The 25664-nt window shown below is 46.0% G+C and overlaps 1 protein-coding gene across 3 annotated transcripts in view; it reads right to left on the minus strand.

The window, feature by feature from the left end:
• PRKN (parkin RBR E3 ubiquitin protein ligase) overlaps nucleotides 1-25664 on the minus strand; it is a 640350-nt gene that overhangs the window by 270899 nt on the left and 343787 nt on the right. For 2 of the 3 annotated variants that reach the window (XM_081187932.1, XM_081187930.1), the window contains exon 7: nucleotides 19004-19063. The exons of the other annotated variant lie outside the window; for it this stretch is intronic. In XM_081187932.1, the coding sequence (XP_081044058.1) occupies nucleotides 19004-19063 (60 nt within the window). The remainder of the gene's footprint in view (nucleotides 1-19003; nucleotides 19064-25664) is intronic. 3 annotated transcript variants of the gene reach the window in all.

The following is a 25664-nucleotide window of genomic DNA, read 5'->3' on the forward strand; positions in this document are numbered from 1 at the left end:
AAGGCAGCGGGGGGCAGTCCTGTATTCTTTGTTAAGAAGCGAGACACGCCCCAAAAAAGACTCGTAGTGGATTACAGGATTTTGAACAGTGTGACCAAGCCGTCGGACTTCCCCATGCCCCGCATCGACGACCTCCTGGCGAAGGTACGGAAGGGAAAGGTGTTCACCAAGTTGGACCTGCGGGGGGCGTACAACCTCATTCGCATGCGGGAGGGTGATGAGTGGAAGACAGCCATGTTCACGCCACTGGGTACCTACGAATACAGAGTTATGCCTTTTGGACTGCAAAATGGCGCTCACGTTTTTCAAGCATTTATGCATCACGTGTTGGCGGGACTTCTCTACAAGACGTGCGTCTGTTTCTTGGATGACATCCTGATCTTTTCGGAGTCGCAGCAAGAACATGACAAGCACGTCAAGGAAGTGCTGGGCAGGCTAAAGCAACACAGGCTCTACGCCAAGCTGGAGAAGTGCCAATTTGACGTGCCGGAGGTGGACTTTCTGGGCTACAAGCTGTCTGACAAGGGGCTCGCCATGGACAGCGCCAAGGTTCGAGCAGTGTTGGATTGGAAGAGCCCACGCAACCGGAAGGAGGTCCAACGGTTTGTCGGCTTTGCGAACTTCTATCGCAAGTTTATCAAGGGCTTCGCGATGCAGACGGCGGCCATCACTGACACCCTTAGCTCCAAGAAGAAGAAGTTCATCTGGACAGAGCAGGCGGAGCAGTCCTTTCAGGCCCTCAAGCGTCTCTTCGCGTCGGAAGAGCAGTTGCTTCATGTCAACCCCAGCATGCCGATGAGGGTGGAGACAGACGCTTCGGACAGAGCAGTGGGGGCGGTCCTGCTGCAGAAGGACCCGCAGGGCGTGTGGCGGCCGGGAGCGTTTTACTCCAGGAAGCTCAGCAAGTCCGAGCAGAACTACACCATATGGGACAGAGAGTTGCTGGCCATTCATGCAGCGTTCAAGGCGTGGAGGCACTTTCTGATCGGCGCCAAGCACACGGTGCAGGTTTGCACGGACCACAAGAATCTGGAACACTGGCGCACGGCACAGTTCCTGAACCAGAGGCAGATACGTTGGGCTGAGTTCTTTGCGGACTTCGACTTCCGAATAGAGTATGTCCCGGGGGACACTAACATCATGGCAGACGCTCTCTCCCGCAAGCCGCAGTATCTGGAGGACGCAACACCAGCGGCCGCCATGCACATCTTTGCACCGACAGTGTGGGCGTGCGCCGCGGCGACCGTGGACCTAGAGGCGGTGCGGCGAGCGTTGCAGGGGGACTCCTTCGTGCAAACGAAGATGGCAGAGGTGCGAGGGGGCAAGGCAGCGGCCGACGGTTTCCAGCTACGAGATGGATTGCTCATCCGTAAAGGGGCCATCTACGTGCCGGGTGACGAACTTCGAGCCAAGGTGCTACAGCAGCTGCACGACGCACCCACGGCCGGGCACTTTGGCAAGGAGAAGACGGTGGAATTAGTAGCCAGGGATTTCTGGTGGCCTGGAATGAGAGGGGAGGTCGCAGACTACGTGGCGAGGTGTGACACCTGCCAGAGGGCAAAGCCGGTGCACAAACCGCCGGCTGGACTGTTGGAGCCGCTGCAAACTCCGGTCGAACCTTGGGAAAGGGTGGCTCTGGACTTTGTCACGGATCTGCCCAGCTCAAGGGGCAAGACGGCAGTGTTGGTGGTTGTGGACCTGTTCTCCAAGATGGCGCATTTCATTCCGTGTGCTAAGGTGGCCACGGCAGAGCAAACCGCCAAACTGTTCATAGACCACGTGTTCAAGGTTCACGGTCTGCCACGGTCTATTCTGTCCGACCGCGGGCGGCAGTTCATCTCGAACTTCTGGCAGAAGCTGATGGGCTTCCTGAACGTCAAGATCAACCTGGCGTCGGCGAGACACCCGCAGACCAACGGGCAAGCGGAGCGAGCCAATGCCATCATGCAGCAGTACCTGAGATGTTATGCAAACCAACAGCCTGCGACGTGGGTGGATTACCTGCCGCTTGCAGAGTTTGCCTACAACAACACGAAGCACGTATCCACGGGCGTCACGCCGTTCTTCGCCAACAACGGGCGGCACCCTAGAACCTTCCCGGGACTGGAATGCAGGGGAGAAGGGGAGCCGCAGTCAGCAGATGCGTTCGCGTCGGAGCTGCAGGAAGTCCACGATCAGCTGCGGCGCCACCTGGAGCTGGCTAAACACGCATACAAGGTACAAGCGGACAAACACAGAAGGGTTGGCGAAGAGCTCCACGTGGGAGACTGGGTCTGGTTAGCAGCCCACGCAGTGCCGGCCAGGTCGTTGGCCAAGAAGAAACTAGGGCATAAACAACTGGGGCCATACCAAGTCGAAGAGCAGGTCAACCCGGTGGCTTTCAGGCTGGCGCTTCCGGAGGGTTCCAGAATGCATCCGGTGTTCCACAGATCGGTGCTCACTCCCTACAAGGCACCGCACAGGTTCCAGGAACCCGGAACGGCGCCGAGTCCGCTCAGAGAAGGAACGGGGCACGCGGGAGTGGCACGGGAGGAGCGCATCAACGAAGTCACGGAGATTTTGGACTCCAGATGGGGGGAAGAGGGAGTAGAATACTTTCTCGCCAGGGAGGGCACCCCGGCCAGTGCGAACAGCTGGGTGCCGGGCTACGCTTTAGACGAACCTCTGCTCAAAGACGAGTTTCATGCCCTCTTCCCACATAGACCTATGCCAGCAGACTTTTTCGACGACTGGCTTTTCACGCCCACGCTTTCGGACAGCACGTTCAGGGGGTTCGACTCGGACAAGGAACCAACACGAGACGTCCGTTCCCCGGAGGGGTCACCCTCGGGATCTGTCTCAGAACCCTCGTATTGGTGGGACGATAGGCCGGAGGAGCAGTTCCGCAGGAAGTGGCTGGACTGTTCCGGCCGAGCAACGCCGCCTGGAGGAAGTGCGGGAGAGACGGACATGGACATTTTCGGGGACGACCCTGGTTTCGAGCACGGCGGCACAGAGATGGAAGAGGAGGTGACTGTCGTCAACGAGAGCAGAGAGGAAGACCCGGAAGAGTTCCGATGGAGGCCTGCCACGGGAAGCGACCGATATCCGACGTTCGTCCCTTTGCAACAGCAGCCCCCAGCTCCAGCACCGGAAGGAGGGGAGGGGGGAATGGGGGGCTTCGAGGGGGGGATGGATGTCAGGGGTTTAGGTGCAGAGGCACGGGCAAGGGAGGAAACAGAGAGCGAAGGGGAGGAGACAGAGGAAAGGATGAGTGATGACGACGACCCGAGATCTCCCAGTCTTTCCAGTGAATCAGAGGATTCACAGAAAGGAGCACCAGTGGCCAGGGCAAGGGGGGAGTCTAGGGAGGCACCCCAGGAAGATAGAGCCAGAGGAGACTCAGGGGGGAGCAGCTGGAAATCGGGACCAGCGTCACCGCCAGGAAGCAGGGAAGAGGAAAGGAGCCAGGGGGGAAGCGCTGGCAGCTCACCACAGGAGGGAGGGCAGGAGTCAGGAGTGGCCACACCTCCATCGGGGAGCGAAGAAACGGTTAAGAGGAAAGTGGAAGGTTGGGCGCGCGCGCCAAGTTCAAATGCAGAGGAAGGCGGCGCAGTGAGCAGCCCCGAAAGGGAACCAGGTCCTAAAGCCCGGCGCAAGGAGGCAGAAGGGTCCGGGTCAGCGTCAGAAGAATCCCGGAAGGAAGAAGCCCCGGGGGGTAGAGGGACCCAGAGGAGGACAGTCAGGAGGAAAAGGTGGAGCAAGGCTAGGATATTAAGTTGGTGCGCACGGGGCGGAGACTCAGACGGAGCCTCGCCGATCTAGCTAGTAGACGTAGAGTTGCAGACAGCAGCGTGAGAATGGAAACTGTAATTCAATAAAGACTTTTACTTAATGACCGCTGGCTAGCGTGATCCTCTGTGAGCTAGGATCTTGAAGCAGCTCTGACAAAATCATTTTATGATTTCAGATGCCTACTGCTTTTCACGTACAGTATTACCTCTTATATACCTCCTACCCCTTGGGATTCTGCCGTCTGAGATGGCTGCCTCATGGACGGGCCAGCCCTAGTTATACATATGCCTTGCACCAGATGTGCCTTTGACCCTTGCCTTGCTTATGTACTGTACTGATCTGAGCATTAAAGTTTTTGGCAGATAACATAATCAGAGTCTGAGCCCTTCATCCAGCCAGGACAGCACAGATGAGAAGCATAAATAATGGCATTCAAATTGCCAGTCACACAGTGTTACAAGGAACCGAACAGCTGTTTTAAAGGAAAGCAAAAAAAGAAAGATTCCATAAACAGCCCACTTTGGAAAGCAGGCATTACACCTAACATGCCAAAATGTGGATAAGAATGGTGAATCCGGACAGAACTAATCATGAGAAGAATTTAGAGATAATTTGCAGTGAAGTCAGGAGAACATCAATGTCAAAAAGAAGCAATTGCCTAGGATAGGTTTTGAATACTATAGTACCAAAGGCTTGTTTTAAAAATCAGTGTTTTCATCTGAGTTTATATAAGCCCACTTACATACCTTAAATCAGTGATTCTCTAACTTGGGTCCCCAGACCACTGGTCCTGCTCTCTAGGGATGACAGGAGTTGTAGTCCAAGAACAGTTGGGGACCCACGTTGGAGAAACACTGCCCTAAATCATGGTGTGGAACCATTTTCAGTTAGAGTACCATTGCCTAGAAAACATTAAGCTGGTGGCACAGGAAGGAGTGGCCAAGCTAACATGTGTCCAGGGCCCAAGTAGGCAGTATATTTTGATTTAATTCATTCTTTCCTCCAGAACTGTGTATGTTACAGCTGCCCTTAACTGCTGCCCCAGAAAGCAGATCAACAGCTGCTAACAGCAGCTACAGCATTCCACAGTTCATGTCTGCTCATTCTTTGCTGAAGCTCCCACATTTAGCATGCATTCCTGTCTGTAGCTTCTTGGAAACCTGCAGATTGAACCTGTTTTTCAATTTAGTAGCAACATTCACTGAACAGCAATATGTTACCAAGCCAGCTGGTCTTTTTTAACCTTTTCCCCCCTTTTAATCTTTGAATGTTCTGTGTCAACCTCATCTGCTCCCAGCTGAGATAACCTTGGATCCTGCACTATATTGGTTGTATCTTTTTACATTCCTCCTACCTTCTTGTTGAAAAATAAAATAAAATAGAACAACTGATTATAATTGACACTGAGAAATAAAACTTGGAGCAGAAATATTTTCAAGCTGTTGTCACCCATAATTCCTCTTTCTCCACCACATGCTGACACTGTAATTCAACCAAATGCAAGATTTGATTCTGGTTGTTCTATTTTCATGTAGCTGTATATCATGTGGAAGCAGAGTTATAAGAACAGGGAATACAGGATCACAAGTAGCTGAAATGGACACAATGGAAAAGGGCAATGTTAGGTTACGTTAAATAAAACAGATAGCTGTATTGCCTTCCTTTTATTAGTATTTTTAATCATAATTTTTATAGTCTTTTGAAAATAACAACAACAACAACAACAACAACAACAACAACAACAACAATTTATTTGTACCCCGCCCATCTGGCTGGGTTTCCCCAGCCACTCTGGGCGGCTTCCAACAAAGACAAAAAAAACCCACTAAAATGTCACACATTAAAAACTTCCCTGAACAGGGCTGCCTTCAGATGTCTTCTGAATGTCAGGTAGTTGTTTATCTCTTTGACATCTGATGGGAGGGCATTCCACAGGGCAGGCGCCACTACCGAGAAGGCCCTCTGCCTGGTTCCCTGTAGCTTTGCTTCTCACAATGAGGGAACCGCCAGAAGGTCCTCGGTGCTGGACCTCAGCATCCGGGCAGAACGATGGGGGTGGAGACGCTCCTACAGGTACACAGGATCGAGGCCATTTAGGGCTGTTTAAAACACCAACACTTTGAATTGTGCTCGGAAACGTACTGGGAGGTCTTTCAAGACCGGTGTTATGTGGTCTCGGCGGCTGCCCCCAGTCACCAGTCTAGCTGCCGCATTCTGGATTAGTTGTAGTTTCCTTTTTTATATATATAAAATTTTTATTAGGGTTTTCTCATTTTTTTAAAACAAACACAAACAAACACAAACATCAACATTACACACAAAAAACACATATAATTTCAAAATCTTATTTTCCTAACCACTTTCCTAGACTTCCCCCACCTCCCCTTCTTGCATCCCCATTCAAAATTTAGCCCAGCAAGTTCTTTATACCCAAATTAATCCCTTATTAATATTTTATTTAAATCATCTTAATTAACCATTTTCGAACTTCTATACCTTATTTTAATACCCACATCAACCTCTTTTTCTAAGATCGATCCACATTCCCTTTCACGAAATTCCCAATTATATATATTTGCAAAAAATCTTAACAAATAAGAGCATATACTTGTAACCCTTTGGATTCTAAAGTTCCTCCCCCCCCTCCCCCGGTTTTGATTCCCCCCAAAAATTGTCTTTCTATCTGTCAGTTCTCAGCCTGGATCTATCACGTCCGAGGCCTTTAAATCTCTTTCAGTCCCTTTCAGCCGGTTTTGTTGACAGTCCTTTATGTTGGACATCCAATCTCGGAGCATCTTCGGCCCAAAAGGGTCCAGATTTTTTCCAACCAGTCCTCCGTGTTCAAAAGAAGAGTCTTGCTTCTTGTTCTTTCCAAGTCCAAATATCCCAAATGCTTCAAACGTTCCAATTTTCACCTTCTCCAAATTTATAATCCATAAGTCTTTCGGACTCCCCATGGGGAAAAATCCCCACTCTTCACTCTCAATTTCAATTTCAAACCAAATTTTTGACATCCGAACTTTATCTTCCATATATCCTGACCTTGGAGGCCTCTGGCTGTCCTTTTTCACTTGCATCATTTCTGCTCCTTCTTTACATTCCTCCAAAACAGCACATGTATCTTGCTTCCCAGCTGTAGATTCTTCTTGAGTAGAGTCCACCACTTCAGCAGAGTTGTTTATTTTAAAATTCAAGGTTGTCAAATTTGTAGCCATAACAGAACTCTGCTCTTGCAGCTTTCCCAGAAGTTCAAAGACCCTATTCAACTCTGTTTGTAATTTTCCATCTGCAGCCATTGTAATGTTCCAAATCCCCTCTAGAGGGATTTTAGTTACTAAGTGTTCTTTTTCCAACAATCCGGATATTTTGTTATTGTTGCCAATCTAATTTTAAAAGCTTACAGTCCAAATGTAACAAGAAAAACCGACACAAATGACAAAAAACAGAATTTCTTGATTTTGACAGCTCAGTTGACAGCTGTCAAACTCTGTAAATATCTTCACAGGCTCCCTCGCGGGTCACTCCCGGATCCGGGGGGGGGGGTGCACTTCAACTCCAAAAATCAGTTTAGATCCTCCAGCACTAAACTTATAAGTCCAAATCGTGAAATTAAAAATTTTATCTCGAAAAGAGAAAGACAGTCTCTCGATCTTAGTTGTTTAATTCTTGCTTTAGATTGCCTGCAAGGGGGGAGGGAGGCAGACTTCCTTTTAGCACCTCTCCCGGTCGTACCGAATTAAAGAGATTTTTAGTTCCAAATTCCCAATTCCGTATTACTCACGGGTTGTTGCGTTTTAAGTCCAAATATTCAAGGAAAGAAGTCAGCGCTCTCCAGCCATGGCTTGCGGCTTCACTCCGTGGAAGAAGCGGTCTACTCACAGCACCACGCCGCTCCCCGTACCCTCTCCAAAGCCTTTAAAAAGGCTTCTTTGTGGGTCGGGGGGGGCGCAAATGGTGCCCGCCGAGTCACCAGGTCCACAGGCATCCGCGCCTGTGGTTTCTAAGGGTCCCCGCGTCGCCGCCGCGGCAGGACCCCTCCTCCACCGAGCCGATTCCCTCCAGAGCTCGGAGGGAATCCGCCATTAGCTGGTCGCACCAACCCGGAAGTGGATTAGTTGTAGTTTCCGGGTCACCATCAAAGGTAGCCCCACATAGAGCTCTCCTGGATGTCTTCTTGGTTGAGTAAGCAGCATATAACATTTGTTAAATGAAATAAAATAAACCATATGGGCCAGAATATTCACATAGGCTACTCTGAATCTGCAGACCTCGCCATCTTCCTCACTCACAGCCACTTTTTGACTGCACCAGGAGATATCTCTGTTCTCTCACATCAGACTTCTATTCTTGCTTTGTGACTGGCTGTTATTTACACATCACTACAATGTGTATCTAGCCTTTCTATTGTAGATATTTAAGTTGGCCAAACTAGACCAAAAAATAAATAAATAATAATTTCATTATTAATAATAATCTAGACAAATGTTCCTAACAACAGATTTCAAGTCTTCTCACACTTTGGCACGATATTCCTCCCAAAGCCATTACAGTGGTACCTCTGATTGCAAACGGGATCTTTTCTAGAGGCCCATTCACAACATGAGAAGAGCGCAATCCGCAGTGGCGCATCTGCGCATGCGCAGGTTGCGATTCGCCACTTCTGCGCATGACATAATTTTGCACTTCTGCGCATGTGCAAGCGGCGAAACCTGGAAGTAACACTTTCCAGTACTTCCGGGTTGCCGTGGGACGTAACTTGAAAGAACGTAACATGAGGTATGACTGTAAACAGTAGAAGGAAATTACATACCACTCAGCACTTACTCAAACTTCCTTCTGCCTAGAGAACTGTAGACTTATAAAGCAATATGCAGTCAACCTCGTTCTCTTAGAATGGCAATGGCTCCCACCTGAGAGGTGCCAGAACTGAGTTCTGATGAGTTCTGGCTGAAAAAAAGCACTGCTTCTTGGGAGCACCCACAGCAGCTCTCAGTCACTTGAAGTCACTTGGTACTTGACTTCACACTAGCCTTTAACAAGGCCTCTTACCAAAGGTTCACAAAGTAGTCATGTAGAAGGCTGTGTCCTGTTACAGATCTGCAGCCAGTTGCTGTTGTTCCTCTACAGTTCTTTTACACTTGCTCATTCATCTGAAATGGCTGATGCTGGAGAAATCCCCAGTGGACTATGCCAGTGTTATGCATGATGGTTCCTGAACAAAATCCTCAGCCTCCCCAGCTCCAGTACAGATTTAAAGAAACTTTCTAAAGTACACAAAACATTTTGACTATTTCCGAGTCTGGAGAGCACCATCTTTTTCTTTCTTTTTTTCACATCACAGATATTCCTTCCCACCCCCCCTCAAATGCTCACAGCCTGGAAAAAAGCTATTTCTATTCTAATAATTCTTTCCCATTTCTATTCTTTCAGACTGTCATCTGGCATCTCAGCAGACTTCTGCCACCTGCAAGGGCAGGCAAAGTCAGACATCTCAACTCATTCATGATTGCAAAGCTTCTTACGCCGTCCAGGTGGCACATATTCCTTTTTCACATTTCTCACACATACTAAAAATGGGTGCCAGAAATGGCAAAGCTGCAAATGAGGAGGAGGAGAGGTCCTTAAAATTATCCCCTTTGCCAAAGCAAATATATACAATCATGAAACGCAGCCAATATCCTCAAATAGCAGCAAATGAAAGCGGGAAGCTATTCCTTGCAAAAAGTTCAGCCAGGAAGATTCCTCATCTTGGAGGTATGCCAGGTTTGGGATTAGCTTGTACCTGCAGGGGATGCTCTGTGCCAAGCGTAGTTGCTACTCTACCAGAGCAGAACATTATACTAACAGAACTTCCGCTGTATACTCAAGTCTTTAGCCATCTTCTAAAGCAGTGTTTCCCAACCGGTGTTCCGTGGCACACTAGTGTGCCGTGAGATGTTGCCTGGTGTGCCGCGAGATGTTGCCTGGAGGGAGGCGGGCGAGGGCGTTTGCTTCCCGGAGGACTTGTGGGAAGCCGCCCCTTCCCTGGGCGACGCGCCGCCTCGCGACTCCGGAGTCAGTCCCGAGGGCTCTCGGAGGGACTCGCGAGCGGCGGCGCGGCGGCTCCGGGGCGCGCTCAGCCGGGCCGCCGTGCACCCCCGCTGCAGCTGCCCGGCGTGGAGCGCGATGCGGAGCCGGCCGGGCTTGGAGGCGCCCAGGTAGGGCCGAGCCGGGCGGGGCGGGGAGGTCTCAGTCTGCTGCGGGCGCAGGAGGGCGAGCGGGAGAGGGGGAGCCGTCGGGTCTCCTGGAAGGAAGCGAGGCGGCCTGGAGGGAGGCGAGTGAGGGCGTTTGCTTCCCGGAGGACTTGTGGGAAGCCGCCCCTTCCCTGGGCGACGCGCCGCCTCGCAACTCTGGAGTCAGTCCCGAGGGCTCTCGGAGGGACTCGCGAGCGACGGCACGGCGGCTCCGGGGCGCGCTCAGCCAGGCCGCCGTGCGCCCCCGCTGCAGCTGCCCGGCGTGGAGGCGCCCAGGTAGGGCCGAGCCGGGCGGGGGCGGGGAGGTCTCAGTCTGCTGCGGGCACAGGAGGGCGAGCGGGAGAGGGGGAGCCGTCGGGTCTCCTGGAAGGAAGCGAGGCGGCCTGGAGGGAGGCGGGCGAGGGCGTTTGCTTCCCGGAGGACTTGTGGGAAGCCGCCCCTTCCCTGGGCGACGCGCCGCCTCGCGACTCCGGAGTCAGTCCCGAGGGCTCTCGGAGGGACTCGCGAGCGACGGTGCGGCGGCTCCGGGGCGCGCTCAGCCGGGCCGCCGCGCGCCCCCGCTGCAGCTGCCCGGCGTGGAGCGCGACGCGGAGCCGGCCGGGCTTGGAGGTGCCCAGGTAGGGCCGAGCCGGGCGGGTGCGGGGAGGTCTCGGTCTGCTGCGGGCGCAGGAGGGCGAGCGGGAGAGGGGGAGCCGTCGGGTCTCCTGGAAGGAAGCGAGGCGGTGGCTGAGGGGGATGCAGCCCCGTCCCCAGCAACAGGCGCTCCTCGAAGTGAGGCCACAAGTCGGGGCTCGGACAGGGCCTGGAAGCAGCGGCTCCGGCTCTTGGGAGCGGAGAAGGGGACTTCGAAAGCGGCCTGGAGGAGAAAAGCCCCGATGCAGCGAGAGCGGGGAGCGTGCTGCCTTGTCCAGGCCTCCTCGCTTTGTGCCGTCCGCTGCCGGGAGCAGGACACGGGGGCTCCTCGTTCGCATGCTTTCCCGGGTGATCGGTGAGGGTTAGGGTTAGGGTTAGGGTCCCTCAGTCCCTCACTTTGCTGCCTCCTCCCCCCCACCCCCAAAGCTTGGAGGTTCCCCGGCAAGGGGGAGGGAAAAAAATTGAAAACTTTCACTTTCGTGCGTCCCTCCCGGCGTGACGCTGCGCGCTGACGTCACGGGGCTGTAATGGTGGTGTGCCGTGAGATTTTTTTCATCAAACAAGTGTGCCTTTGCCCAAAAAAGGTTGGGAAACACTGTTCTAAAGCTCTACAGGATGAATCACCTCCACAGCTGTTAGAGGATTAAAACATCCTTGCACTCCAAACTGCTTCAAAGACAAAGACAGACACAAACACACACACACTTCCTCAGAAAATGATTTCTAGAGTTCATTGGGCTTAAGAAACCACATGCTTAACTTGTCATTTGCCATTCCTTGTTTTCTGTTTACACTGTTTTAAGATTGATATAATGATTAAAAATCTCCACTCAATGGATCAATCAGATTCTTCATTTTCCAAACAAAGTTTGTTTTATTTTAAACTAGGTGGATTTTAAGCAAACATTGTTTTTTTAAAAAAACAATCATTTTGAAAATAAATAAATGTAAACCAGATTATTCATTTTAAAAAGCTTCAATTAAAGTCTGGTCTTGACTATAAAAACAACAATGGGTGTTTTTTTTGGGGGGGGGTTGACAGACTTCTAAGAACTATTTTTCTGGAAAAAGCAGTTCCGGAACTCACCATGAATGCCTCCCTTGTTCCCTTATAATGGCAATGGCACCCACCTGAGAGGTGCTGGAACTGAGTTCCATTGAGTTCCAACTAAAAAAAGGCCTGTGTTCAATCTTTGAAGTCGGTTTACTCCCACCCTGAATGGTGTTTATAGTGAAGACCGAATTTTAACTCACGTAAATGAGTTTTAAATTTGGGGCACATTTTAAAAGGGTTTATTTTTTTAAAGGATGCACTGTAATTTAAACTTTAAAAATAATATATACCATGCTTTATCTGATAAATAACAGTGTTGTGAGTTTAGGGGGTGGGGGTTAGATTACACGCCTGAGTCTCTTCTAATTCTGGATTGAGCATGGGTTCAATTGTTGGAATAGCCAGGCCAGAGTCTTGGTAATGGCTCAAAGTATGGGACATTAAGCCAGAAGCTTTCCTTTTGGGAATTATAGGGGCAGAACTACCCAAAATGTATAGAAATTTATTTGTGTATGCGTCTACAGCGGCAAGAATGTCACTTGCCCAAAAATGGAAAGAAGAAGTCCTAAAGAAAGAAGAATGGATACAAAACTTATGGAATATGCAGAAATGGCGAAACTTACTGGAAAAATAAGAAATCAGGATAACAAACTTTTTATAAAAGAATGGAAATGGTTTACTGAATATTTACAAACAAACTGTAAACAGATAAGAACATTGGCAGGATCACTGTAATAACCTGCAGTTTTATAAGAGTATATATTTAAAGTAGATGAATAAATGAATAAGTTAAGTTAATTGGAATATGCAGGAAATATATATATATAAAGTAAATTTAAGGAACCGCAGAATGAAGGGGAAGGTAGTCAAGTTTCAAAATGTTAAAATGATTGTAAATCTACTGAAATGTATATAAATTAAAATTATAAATAAAAATGTAAAAAAAAAGTATGGCACATTAGGGTAACAAAGGATGTTGCTCTTTGAGCCAAAGAAAAGGTGGGTGGGCCCCCTCCCTCACATGGCTGGTAGTTAGAAGGACAAAAAGGGGAGTTGGGGGGTGCACGCGCATGCTGGGCTAGAGGCAGAAGACAGGCAGATGCCTGAGAGAGAGAGAAATGTTTGATTTCTGCTTAAATCCAAGACTATGACTATGGGAGAAGCAAAATCTTCCAGGGTCAGCATGGACCTTGGTAATACAGCGCCTTGCAAGAGGCCCAAATCTGACACCCTCCACAGTCCTCACACCATATGCCAAGCTTTGGGGAGGAGGTTTGAGGCTCTGTCAGGATCCTAGAGCCCTCTACCTCCTTCCCAAAGCTAGGCAAGTGCTAACTAGGCTTTAGGAAGGAGAATGGAGGATTCTAGAAGCCTGTCAGAGCCCCCTTGCCTGGTCTAAAACAGTTGAACCAACCCAGACCCTGCAACCATCATCTGAGGCCCTTCTCCATGTGCCTCCTCCACAAGAGGTCTGGAGGGTGGCAGTACCAAAACAGGCCTTTTCTACAGTTGTTCCCCATTTGTGAACACTCTCCCCAGGGAGGCTCACATGGCACCTTTGTTACATCTCTTTAGGCGACAGGTAAAAACATGCTTCTTTTTCTAGGCCTTTGGCTAATGAAACTATCTATGGCCTTTTAAACTAGGGTGTATTGTATTGTTTTTGTTTGTTACTATGGTATCTGTTATCGTGTTTTTATATTGTAAATTACCCTGTGATCCTTGGATGAAGGGGAATAGAGCATACCCTCCAACATTTCTCCGATGAAAATTGGGACATCCCATTACATAATGATAATTTTACTATTTATACCCCACACATCTTCTTGAGTTGCCCCAGCACTCTGGGCAGCTTCCAGCATATATAAAAACATAATAAAGCAATAAACATTAAAAAAAAAAACCTTCCCTATACAGGATTGCCTTCAGACAGCTTGGGGGCTGGATAACTCCATACCCTCCAATTAAAACAGGGACATCCTAAGGAAAAGTGGGACATTCTGGGATCAAATCAGAAACCGGGATGGCTTCTCTAAATCAGGGATGTCCCTGGAAAATAGGAACACGTATAGGGTTGGATATGGAAAGCACCATCATCTTAAAGTTTCAGACAGACTCTGCAGTGTTCAAGCCAGCTAGGTTACCTCAGTCTGTGGTGTACCTTTTCCCTGGCCAGGGGTAGGGAAGGTTGCTATTTACTGGCTCCACCCAATAAACTCAACATTACTAGTCTCTGTAGCACTTTGTGTAATGTGCATCACAGTGACTAGGAAAGAGCAGCAAACCAGCTGAAAAATTGACTGATAAAAAGGAAATCAACACACACACACACACACACACACACACAGAGAGAGAGAGAGAGAGAGAGAGAGAGAGAATTTGTATTCAAAGCCCACCAAATAACATTGCTGTGCATTACATAACATCACTGCATATGACTTTATGCTTTGGGCTCATAAAAAAGCCTACAAATTTTGCTAGAGTGTGTGGGAACAACCATGATAATGGGGTAAGCAGCCAAGCCTAGCAAGGCACATTAACTGATGAATCAGAGCATGTATTGCATCCACATGAGGTTTGTTTTCAGAATATTATTTTCTTTCCCATTAGGATGACAAGTGCCTTTGCCTCTATTTCCAGATGACATCTCTTTTGGTGAAAATAAATAAAACCGTTTCCCCATTTTTATAAGATATCATTGCTAACTAATTTCTAAATTACTATGCATTTTAAAAAAAACAAAAACCACCCCTATTAGTGTAGTTGTACAACATTATTCCCGAATCTTACATTTGCTCTCCAAATATATAAGCCAATTAACACATTTAGAGGTGGGTTGCCAGATTGCCTTGAGATGCCTTTAGATTCCACAGCCTAAGAGGAATATGGCTCACACTAACATCAGTGGCAAATGCAAATTTACAGGCTCCTATCTAAGTTACATCCAAAATGCCAGAACAAACAAAAGCAAAAAACACTGTAATTTTGTTTCCCTCATGAGTAAAACGGTGGGCAATCTTTGTACCATACCTTTGGTAGCACTTCTCTTTCTCTCTCTCCCCCACCCCTTTTCTTTTCTCTCCTGGCCTCCTCCTCCCACAACTCCAGCTGGGACAACTTCACCCCTTCACTCTGGCCAAGGAGCACCCAGGAACAACGCCATTGCTCCAAAAGCTGGACCTGGCCTTTGGACCACTCCTTGGGGGAAGGGCCTTAACTCTGCTTTGCATGCACAAGGTCCCAGGTTCAATCCCCAGCATCACCAAGTATAGTTGGGAGAGAATCTGCCATAAACTTTTGAGAGATGCTGCTAGTCAGCTTAGGAAAGGCTGAGCTAGGTGTACCAAGGTCTGACTCAGTATAAGGCAGCTCTCAATGGCCTATGTGCATCCCTGGAGTGATATTTACAAACCAGTAACACAACACGACAACAATCATCAATACCATGCAGGACAGAAACAATCCAGGACAACTTAACACTTGTGAACCTTAATTGAGGTCTGCATGGCAGTTTCCATCCTCTCATTTTTTTTCCTGCCCCCCACCAAAGGAAACAAAAATGGAACACAACCAGTCACATTTATCTACTTTACAGTTGATATAAACCCTGCTACTGTTATATCTGTTTTGAGGCCTGAACTTAAGCTTCGTACTCCAATCCAGCCAAAGGACAAGAGTTATACTCCAGCCACAAATGTTATGTCATGTCATGAGATAAAAGCAAGCAATAATATTTGTTCCCTTGTGACTTACTTCTGGATTCTGCAATGCTTGGTTAATTTTAAAATAAAAAAAATCCTTCCAGTAGCACCTTAAAGACCAACTAAGTTAGTTCTTGGTATGAGCTTTCGTGTGCATGCACACTTCTTCAGAGTTCATGCACACGAAAGCTCATACCAAGAACTAACTTAGTTGGTCTTTAAGGTGCTACTGGAAGGAATTTTTTTTATTTTGACTATGGCAGACCAACACGGCTACCTATCTGCAACTGGTTAATTTTAGTGACAGGTATGTGTGTGTGTGTGTGTGTGTGTGTGTGTGTGTTGGTGTGTAATGGACTGGGTACAAACCTGAAGGTGATTATTCTGAATGTCTAAGTGGTTTCTCTTTAAACTTTTCACACAACCTCACAAAATGTGTGTACATTACATACACACAACAGTATATACAGTGTTTTTATTTTGTGTGCGAATTTAAGATGATCTGGAAAAAACGTGTTTCATTCCTGCTAGGTGGATTACACAGGAAGCTGTTTTAAACTGAGTTAAACCAATTGTCTTAGAATTATAGAATCAAAGGATGATACAGTGGGAAGGGACCCTGAGGGTCATTTAGTCCAACTCCCTGCAATGCAGGAAACTTTTTGCCCAACGTGGGACTCAAACCCACGACCCTGAGATTAAGAGTCTCATGTTCTACTGACTGAGCCAGAGCTGGGCTCTCCATCCAGTTCTGTATTTTCCTACACTGACTGGCCGTGGTTCTCCAGGATTGTAGACTGGGGTCCCTCCCTGCCCTACATGGAGATGAGAGGGATTGAACCTGGCACCTTCTGCCTGCAAAGCAGATGCTCTACCACTGCACCATGGCTCTTCCCCACGGATTGTTTCATTTCATTATGTATGAAAAGATCCTAGCAGTTATGAATGATCCCTGTTTGAAGAGTGATGAAAAAATTGAGGAATTGGAACAGACAGGCAAGATACTAGATAGCTCCTTGGGAGATCGTTCACTTTGAAATGAAACTGATGTAGAGTCTAGGCAGTTACATCTGATTTTGAAGGGAAGTCTTTTGAGATGCTTCTGCAGATGTGACTAGAAGGAGCCCAAGGACTCATCTCTGTGGTATGCATGAATGGCAGCATGTCTTGAACTGTGGTAAATGTATAATTCTTAAATTAAGTAGTAGTGGAACACCTTCTTTTCAGCCTCCACTGATAGGACAAATTAACCGTACTGGTCTGGTATCGGGGTCAAAGGTATCCCAAGAAAGACATACAAAAACAAATACTTGGTGGGTCAGGTATGACAGCCTTTGCTAGTAAACAAAAACATACCTTTCCTGAGATCCCTCCCCCCATTAACACAATATGGTGGTGCTTAAGCCTCGGCAGCATATAAAGCGCAAAAACCACATTTTACAACCTTCCCCTTTTCTTGGGTGTCATCAGGCCAAATCCTACCAGTTATGAAGCCTCCTCTCTCTATAATCCCAGATGTGTCTAGACTCAACCCAGAATATTTTTGGCCTATCCTTTTAATGGAGACAATGCTGAGCCTCACTTAGGCATGTGCCACTGAACAAAATGTAGGTCAAAATAGCTGTACAAACAACAACAGTGGTGCATAGATACAATCTCCTTCTCAGGGACACCCCTGAGAAGGAGGCTAGTTCACCAACACAGGTGCCAGATATATGGAGAAACGTGACTCAAAGAAGTAGGAGGCCCAGGGTTCGCTCTGATTGTTTAGAAATACACAATCGCTTTGAAGTTTTTTGCACTTGGGCAAAAAAAATGAGAGGCACAAATACAAGATGGGGGACACCTGGCTTGAGAGCAGTACATGTGAAAAGGATCTAGGAGTCTTGGTTGACCACAAACTTGACATGAGCCAACAGTGTGACGCAGCAGCTAAAAAAGCCAATGGAATTCTGGGCTGCACCAATAGGAGTATAGCATCTAGATCAAGGGAAGTAATAGTGCCACTGTATTCTGCTCTGGTCAGACCTCACCTGGAGTACTGTGTCCAGTTCTGGGCACCACACTTCAAGAAGGACACTGACAAACTGGAAGGTGTCCAGAGGAGGGCAACCAAAATGGTCAAAGGCCTGGAAACGATGCCTTATGAGGAATGGCTAAGGGAGCTGGGCATGTTTAGCCTGGAGAAGAGGAGGTTAAGGGGTGATATGATAGCCATGTTCAAATATATAAAAGGATGTCACATAGAGGAGGGAGAAAGGTTGTTTTCTGCTGCTCCAGAGAAGCGGACACGGAGCAATGGATCCAAACTACAAGAAAGAAGATTCCACCTAAACATTAGGAAGAACTTCCTGACAGTAAGAGCTGTTCGACAGTGGAATTTGCTGCCAAGGAGTGTGATGGAGTCTCCTTCTTTGGAGGTCTTTAAGCAGAGGCTTGACAACCATATGTCAGTAGTACTCTGATGGTGTTTCCTGCTTGGCAGGGGGTTGGACTCAATGGCCCTTGTGGTCTATTCCAACTCTATGATTCTATGATTCTGTGATTCAATCTGATGCAAATTGGTCCAAAGCAGTTTTCCCTGTGTATTTAAATATATGCTATGCACAGTCAAAATGTCCCTACGGCATTCTGTGTCAACCAACTCCTTTCAACTGCAGCTGTTAAAAATCCAAATGTTTTTTTCCTACATTTATTTAAAAAGACCACCACAGTTTGTCTTGGGCCCTGAAAGGTGCTTTACAGTTTGACGACACCCTGATTTTGTGTTCTCAATAGACAGCCACAACAGGTTGCTTATGAAGTTCTTTGGTGAGCATAGCTAGTGTATGCTTGACAAAGGACCTGGATGTTTAGACTGTCTTTTAAAAATAGCTGAGCCTTTCAAAATAGCATTGTTGATATTTTAAATTAACATTAATCAGCCTAAATTATTATATGTTGTTAATTTGTGGTTTTAATTTTGTATGTTGTATAGGAAAATGGGATAGAGATATTACAATTTTAAAAAAAATTAAAATGATTCTATTCTTCCTTTCAGTGCTGGATTGATATAATTTTGTGGTCGGAGATTAAACCATAGTTTCCAGTTTGGATGCAACAGAAAACTGTGGTTTAACAACCTTGGAAGTCTTTCATTAGAGCACAATGAGAGAAGGGGTTGGGGAAGCACAATTCTCATTCTCAGTCAAACCATGGTTTATTAGACCAAAATCATTACATACAACTTTGCCATTGATTTTTTGTAGTTTAGCAATACAATAAATACCATTTTGATGTCTCTATTTAATGCCAGAACAACTGGCTTACATGGCTGAAACTCTTATGAACCAATTAAAAATTCTGCCACCCAGTTTAGCATTATCAATGGTTTCTGTAACAAAGGACAACGTCAGTGTTAATTTTGGTACTGTGTCATGACACACAGCAATAACATTAAAGTGAAAATGACCTATCAAATTTACTTGGCAGGTGCTAATTCACTTTGATCTATCCCTGGCCATAATAATTTCACGACGGCAGAGAAACCATACATATTTATAAATGTGGGAGCAGGCGGCTGTTATTCTGTTTGTAATTTACAGCAACAAAGAATTCATTTAGATTACCATACTTGAAGTCCCAAGGTGACTCTGTCGTGGTTACAGGCCCCCTGCTGTGCAGGATACCTAACATAATAAAGAACAAAGCAAAAACAAGGCTACATTGAGGCAGGGGCTCCTGGGTAATCAATTCAGGTATTTACAGCTGAAACAATAGTACTGTGCAAATCAGCATCATTACTACAATTTGCTGATGGGAACTCCAGGGAATTGAGCAAGTGTCTGCCTGCAAAGCAGCTGATTAATCCAAGTTACTTATGTTTGGTTAATGCATTATTGTTTCCATCATAATTAACAATAAACGAGTACTTAGGGGGGGAATGGGTAGTCAAAAGCCCATCAAGTGGACTGACAGTGCAGCTCTATCTCCCCACCCTCTACACTGACCATTATATGTGTATAAATTAGAAAACAAACAACATCCTTCACACTTGGGGCTGCTGTTGAGAAGCTCATTCACAGTGCAGTCCACTTCACCCTGTGTTGCACTGGACTTGCCTGAGTCATAATCACTGACAGCTTTACACATGTTCAGAGGAAACTCAGTAACAGCTTAAGTGAACCAGACATTTCCTAAAGGGGGATCCTTGATGTCTCAAGCCAGCAAGTGCAGATGCCTGTAAGGATGTATGTATCAGCCTGTTTCTACCCTGCAACAGATTTATTTATGTTCATTCATAAGTCCATTCCATCTGGTTCCTGCATTTATCTCCAAATTCTTGGTTTTTAAAAATCTATAAATAGGTATTTAAATAACAATTTTACCATAATGTACACATGTCTAAAAGACATTTTCTCCTAAAATACACATGTTGGTACTTTGATCTGAGAAGTGTGCTACCTTAGTCCAGTAGGTGCAGATCAGGTCAGTTCACACAGGAATTCACAGAAATCGACTTATTCAAGAAGCCTTACATGCACAAGCACACCCACACCCACCCACCCACAATTCCATTTCAATTTCTTCTCCCTCAGAAAAGCATCTGTTTTGGCTCCATAGAATATGTGATACATAACATGAAAGGTACTTTGCTTTTTTTAGTCAACTGATTTTAATCAATATGGGAATATACATACTTTCAAAGGTATGTCAAACTATTTGCAGCACAAAAAATAAAGGTCCCTGGGTGTAATGCTGGCACTCTTTCAAAATGGCTAAGATATCAGCAGTGAAATGTTGGATTAAGCCTTCTCATTTCTCTTCAGCATGAATTCCCCAGGCAAGGAGGAGGTTGGCTAGATGCTGGTTAACCACCTCTGGTTAAAAGGAAATTTGTGGTAGATGTAAATTACCATTTTGCCACACATCTGTCCTTAATGTGTGGTAATAGTTTTCTTATCATTTGGTAGGATAAATTATGGCAGGACTGCAGATCGAACATTGAGGAATTCTGGACCTTTGTTTGCCTCATGGTTAGCATCATCCATACTGTTGTTTAATGTGGGTAGTAAACTTCCTGTACATCTATTAATTTCCTGTTGTCCATATGCTGTTCTCCAAATTATTGCCTTCCTACAGTTTCCCCTTCCTCAGTCTGGATTTTCACATACCAGGGATACTCTGAAAAGGAGAGGCGTGAGAAAATCCAAATTAGTGGAGGGGAAAGTGTGGGAAGGCAGTGATTTAGAAGAGAACACCATATGGAGAACAGGAAATTAATGGATGTACAGGAAGTTTACTATCCACATTAAACAACAGTATGGATGAGCTCATAATCAACATCCGTAGCAATGCAGTAATCAGCCATGGTTAGAACTGGTGAGAAAGGAGAATGAATGTTGGACAGGGACTGGGAATATGGAGTGGGAAATCCCAGTGCCCACTTCCAAATCTTCTAACCATGGGTAAAACATCCCTGCACAAGCTCCTGCAATGGGTCTTTGAAGCTTATATGCTACAACGTGAAGAAAAACCATACTGGTAAAGAGATCTTACTGGGCCTATTTTCTAGCAAGCTAGAAAACAACAGATCTCCCAAAAATTAGAATCTCGTATGGTCGCCTTTCCAATTCACATAACTGTCTCCAGTGGCATGCACTGAAAAAATATATTTCATGAACCAAATAAAAATAAGGAATTAAAAAATCTAGATAAGGTTGAATCAAGATGCATTTCAGTCCTCTGATGGCCTCATTGCACTTCTTCCTCCAGTCAAAAACTATCAATTGCATTTCAAATGAAGCTAAGACAGCACAGTCTGAAATCTCCTGGTGTGCTGGGATGCAGGAGTGCCTTGAAGCCAAGGTGGAAGCTAGATTATTTGCATGCAGTGTGAAAGTTACAATACACTGATTTGCAAGCTGTTGAAAAAACATGAAGGAATTAATTCTTCTCTGCAGTCTGTCTCTCTTCATTTCCCAACATAAAATTCAACACAAGCTTAGGTTTGAAAACAAAGTGAACAAGAAGAGAGGCTAGGAAGTTCTTTGGTATTCTATTAACAGTGGCACAACGTCAGTGAAATGAGAAATGGTTAAAACATGGCATTGAGAGCTGAAGCCTACCAGGAAAAAGTCAGTAAATTTTATCAGGGTTTGAGGCTACATCTGAATCTAACCATCATATGGAAATCATTCAGAAAGAAGCCGCCGCAATACTACCACAACAACTCTGGAGACCTATTGCATTTGAGACAGGGCTCTTGGGAGTGCTGTGTGGAAGCAAGGTGAAAGATCTCCTCTGTGAGGAACTGGTGAAAACTGGGAATGTCACTTCTGATCCTCCTTCCTTGTTCAACACTCTCTGGCTGATTATACGTAGATTATACGTAGATAAAACTGAGACTGTGCACTGACATCATAATAGCAGCAAGGTTCAAAGAAGAAAGAGATGGACAATGACATCCACAGGTCCAAAGCACGTTCATGGGCTTTCTGTATAATTCTCTAGCAGGAGCTCTCCAAATGACTCATTCATATGAGTTCCCAAGTTTTGCAGCATCTTGCAGAATAATGATCCTCTTCCTTACCCTCAAAAATCCACAGTCAATCTAAACATTGTCTAGAACAAATTTAGGTTCCCTGTTCAAACAGAACCTTTGAACAGGTAGTGGGAAATCATATGGAGCCCACTGAGGAACCAAAACAGGAACGTGCCATGACAGAACAACTGAAAGAAGAGGACCCTGCTGAATCTGGGACGCCAGAGATGGAGGGACTTTTGGCCCAGCAGGAAAATGAGCCTTTGGATCTTATAAATGAACTTGGAAAAAACCAGATTTGGAAAGATAAAGTTTGGATTGGACTGGAAATGGGGGGTTGGACTGACCCCCTTTGCAGGGATGGTTGGACTTTCCGAGTCTGGTAATGGGCCATCAGAGGTTTGGAGTTGTTGGGACTTTCAATTTTGGAGGGAATTTGAAATATGTTTTTAAACATCACATGGAGCTTAGTCTGGACTGTGAGAAAAGGGCTGATTTGCTGAAAAGGGTCAAAAACACTATTAAGCTGGAGTTCCCGCGAGTAAAAGGAAAATATGAAGAAGAGCTGCGAAAGGGACATGGAAGAGATTTAAAGGCCTCGGATATAAGAGCACCAGGTTAATGTGCCAGACTAATGGGACAAAAAAAAGACTGACAATCCCGGGACCGGGGGGAGGAGACGCTGGAAGAAGATTGGATTGCTTTTATTTTATTGTATCTTTTTTATATTATTACTACTAGAAATGTTTTATGAATTTTGGGAAAATGTTGAGATGAAACTACTTGGCTCTTGTAAAAATGTCTAAAGAATTTGGCAAAAAGGTTATGGTTATGAGAAGTTGGCAAAAAAGATTTAAGTTTTAAGCTCTAAGGTTGTTTTTATAGACAAGATGATAATAGAGTAAGGTAACGTAATGATAAAATATTATGAATTATGGAAAGGATTTGCTGTGACAATTATTAATTAAGATACAAGAGATGGGAGGAGGAGGAGGTCATGGAAAGAAGGTAACGGAAATTGGAGAATTTGAAAGTGATGGCTTTATTTTCTCTTTTTCTTTTTGTGTTTCTGTCTTTTTTCTCTTTTTTGTAATGTTATCTTTTTTCTGTGTAATTTTAATTTTTTTTGTGTTTCAATAAATATTATTTTAAAAATAAAATAAATAGAACAAATTTAGGTTCCCTAGAGGCTCACAGGTCCTGCATTTTAGCCCAAAAATCTGCACCTGACAACAGAACTTAATTTGGGTTAATTTTCTTGACATCAGCTGGTTGGATGTCAAATCAATCTGCCTCCCCCCCACAACAAATCAGATTGTGGTCAATTCGTTTGTATTTATATTCCAAGTCACAAAACTGATTTTTCTTATAATCAAAGAGCTGAGAATATAACTCTGTATACCAGTTAAACCTGTCCAGTTTAGATGATACTCTTAGAGAGTGCATTAGCACAGTGTTCCCCAACCTTTTTTGGGCAAAGGCACACTTGTTTGATGAAAAAAATCTCGAGGCACACCACCATTACAGCCCCGTGACGTCAGCGCGCAGCGTCACGCCGGGAGGGACGCACGAAACTGTAAGTTTCAATTTTTTCCCCTCCCCCTTGCCGGGGAACCACTAAGCTTTGGGGATGGGGGGGAGGAGGCAGCAAAGCGAGGCAGGAAGGAGAGCGCGGCTTGGCTGGGTGAGCTTTGGCAGGGGCAGGGAATGAGAGCCGCGAGGCGGGCGCTGCGGACGGAGGCACTGCCCGCCGAGCTCGCAGGCAGCCAGGCAGGCAGACGGCGAGAGCCCCGCGCTGGGCGGCCTCTCCTCGCCGCCGCCGTCGCCCCGCCTCTCGCCGCCCGACTCGCCCGCCTCCCTCCAGGCAACATCTCGCGGCACACCAGGCAACATCTCGCGGCACACTAGTGTGCCGCGGAACAGTGGTTGGGAAACACTGCATTAGCACCTCTAAAGCACTTACCGGAAGTGAACACAGTGAGACTTATTGCTGAAGGATTAGGTGGCATATCTAATCTCCTTGGTCTTGCTATGAGACTCCTGAGGCCGATTAGAATTCTGTCACATTAGCTGCCAATTATTGTTCTGATCATGCTGCTAAAAAGCCTGCCCACACATCTTCATCAAGCTCTTATCAATTCCAACATAAACTACAGTAACTAACGGACCAGACTGCAGTTTAGTATCTATCTGGTGCTTTACAGCAGGGAAGGGGGAGAGATGTACACAATTACTGACCCTTGCATGAGCCTGTCTTGTACAAACCTTGTTCTCTCTTCCTGAACATCCTTTTTTATTCTACTTGACTGTCTGGGTCATTATGAAAAGATAAAAAAAGATTAAGATCACTATCCACTTGGATAGATAGTATTTTCTCTTGGGCTACCTTGAAAACTTTTCAAATGAGTACTGAGGCTATTTAATAAACATTATACACAAATGTGTTGGAAGTAATGACACAAAGTAACCTCTTCTGTATCTAAACAAAAGTCATATACAGAGAGAGAAGTTGGGAACCCTTTCCAAAAGCGCATCTGAAGATCAAAGAATGAAATATTTACAGCAGGGAATACTGTATATAACATTATTTCAACTGAACTAGGGGCAAACGTTTGTCAACAGTTCTTCTATACCAAGTCAAATTTAGCCCCAAGCCGCCATGTTAGGCACTATCAAACTTTTATACTATGAGCAAAATTCCTGAGGAGTGTGAAGTGAATTTACACATACTCTGACAGAGAAAAGCTATAAATAAAATATGGCCTCAGATTCAGTAGTAGATTCCAAATGCTCTCTGCCTCCAGGGTTATAGAATTAACTCCAGTTTCAAGGGTCAAGTGATGGACTGGGAAGACCTAAAGCAGCAGTGTGGCTGAAACTAAGGAGGCATGGATCCAATCAACCCCCTGGATAGGAAACTGCTGGGAATCTCATGTAAAAGAAGCATAATAAACAAATATAGCAACAAAGCAACAGGTTCAAAATCATGAAGTCAAATTATTGAAATGCAGTCTGAAGTAACAATGAACAGAGCAATGTCACAAATACAAGTTGTTGGGTTGTTGTTGTTTTTTAAAAAATGAGACTGAAATTCACCCAAGGAGAACTGTTGTCTCAGCAGCATGCTGAGGTCCCATGAATGCTACCTGGTCAAGATTTGTTGTTCAACCTGCCTCTCCTGAGCTCTGTTTTACAAACAGCCATTGCCCAATTATGTTGTGACTTGTTCCAACAATGTGAAGATGATAAGGACTGCATTGGGCAGGGTGTGTGTGCCGTAAGTCAGATAAAGCCAAATTCCCTGGCCTGGACAATCATTGGAGTTGAGGGCAATATCACCCAATGCATTACCTCCTCCTCTTTTGACACTTTCTCTGAGTCGGGGTTGAGGGGATTGAGACCAGATAAAACAACTATTAGTGTCAAGAAAATCCTCCAAAATTTAAATACTGACTTACTTTAAAGGTAAAGGGACCCCTGACCGTTGAGTCCAGTTGCAGATGTCTCTGGGGTTGCAGCCCTCATCTCGCTTTACTGGCCGAGGGAGCTGGCGTTTGTCCACAGACAGCATGTGGCCAGCATGACTAAGCTGCTTCTAGCGAACCAGAGCAGTGCACGGAAACACCATTTACCTTCCCGCCAGAGTGGTACCTATTTATCTACTTGCACTTTGATGTGCTTTCAAACTGCTAGGTTGGCAGGAGCAGGGACCAAGCAACGGGAGCTCACCCCATTGCAGGGATTCG

Source organism: Podarcis bocagei (assembly GCF_964188305.1).
Source record: "Podarcis bocagei genome assembly, chromosome: 3".
Classification (NCBI taxonomy): domain Eukaryota; kingdom Metazoa; phylum Chordata; class Lepidosauria; order Squamata; family Lacertidae; genus Podarcis; species Podarcis bocagei.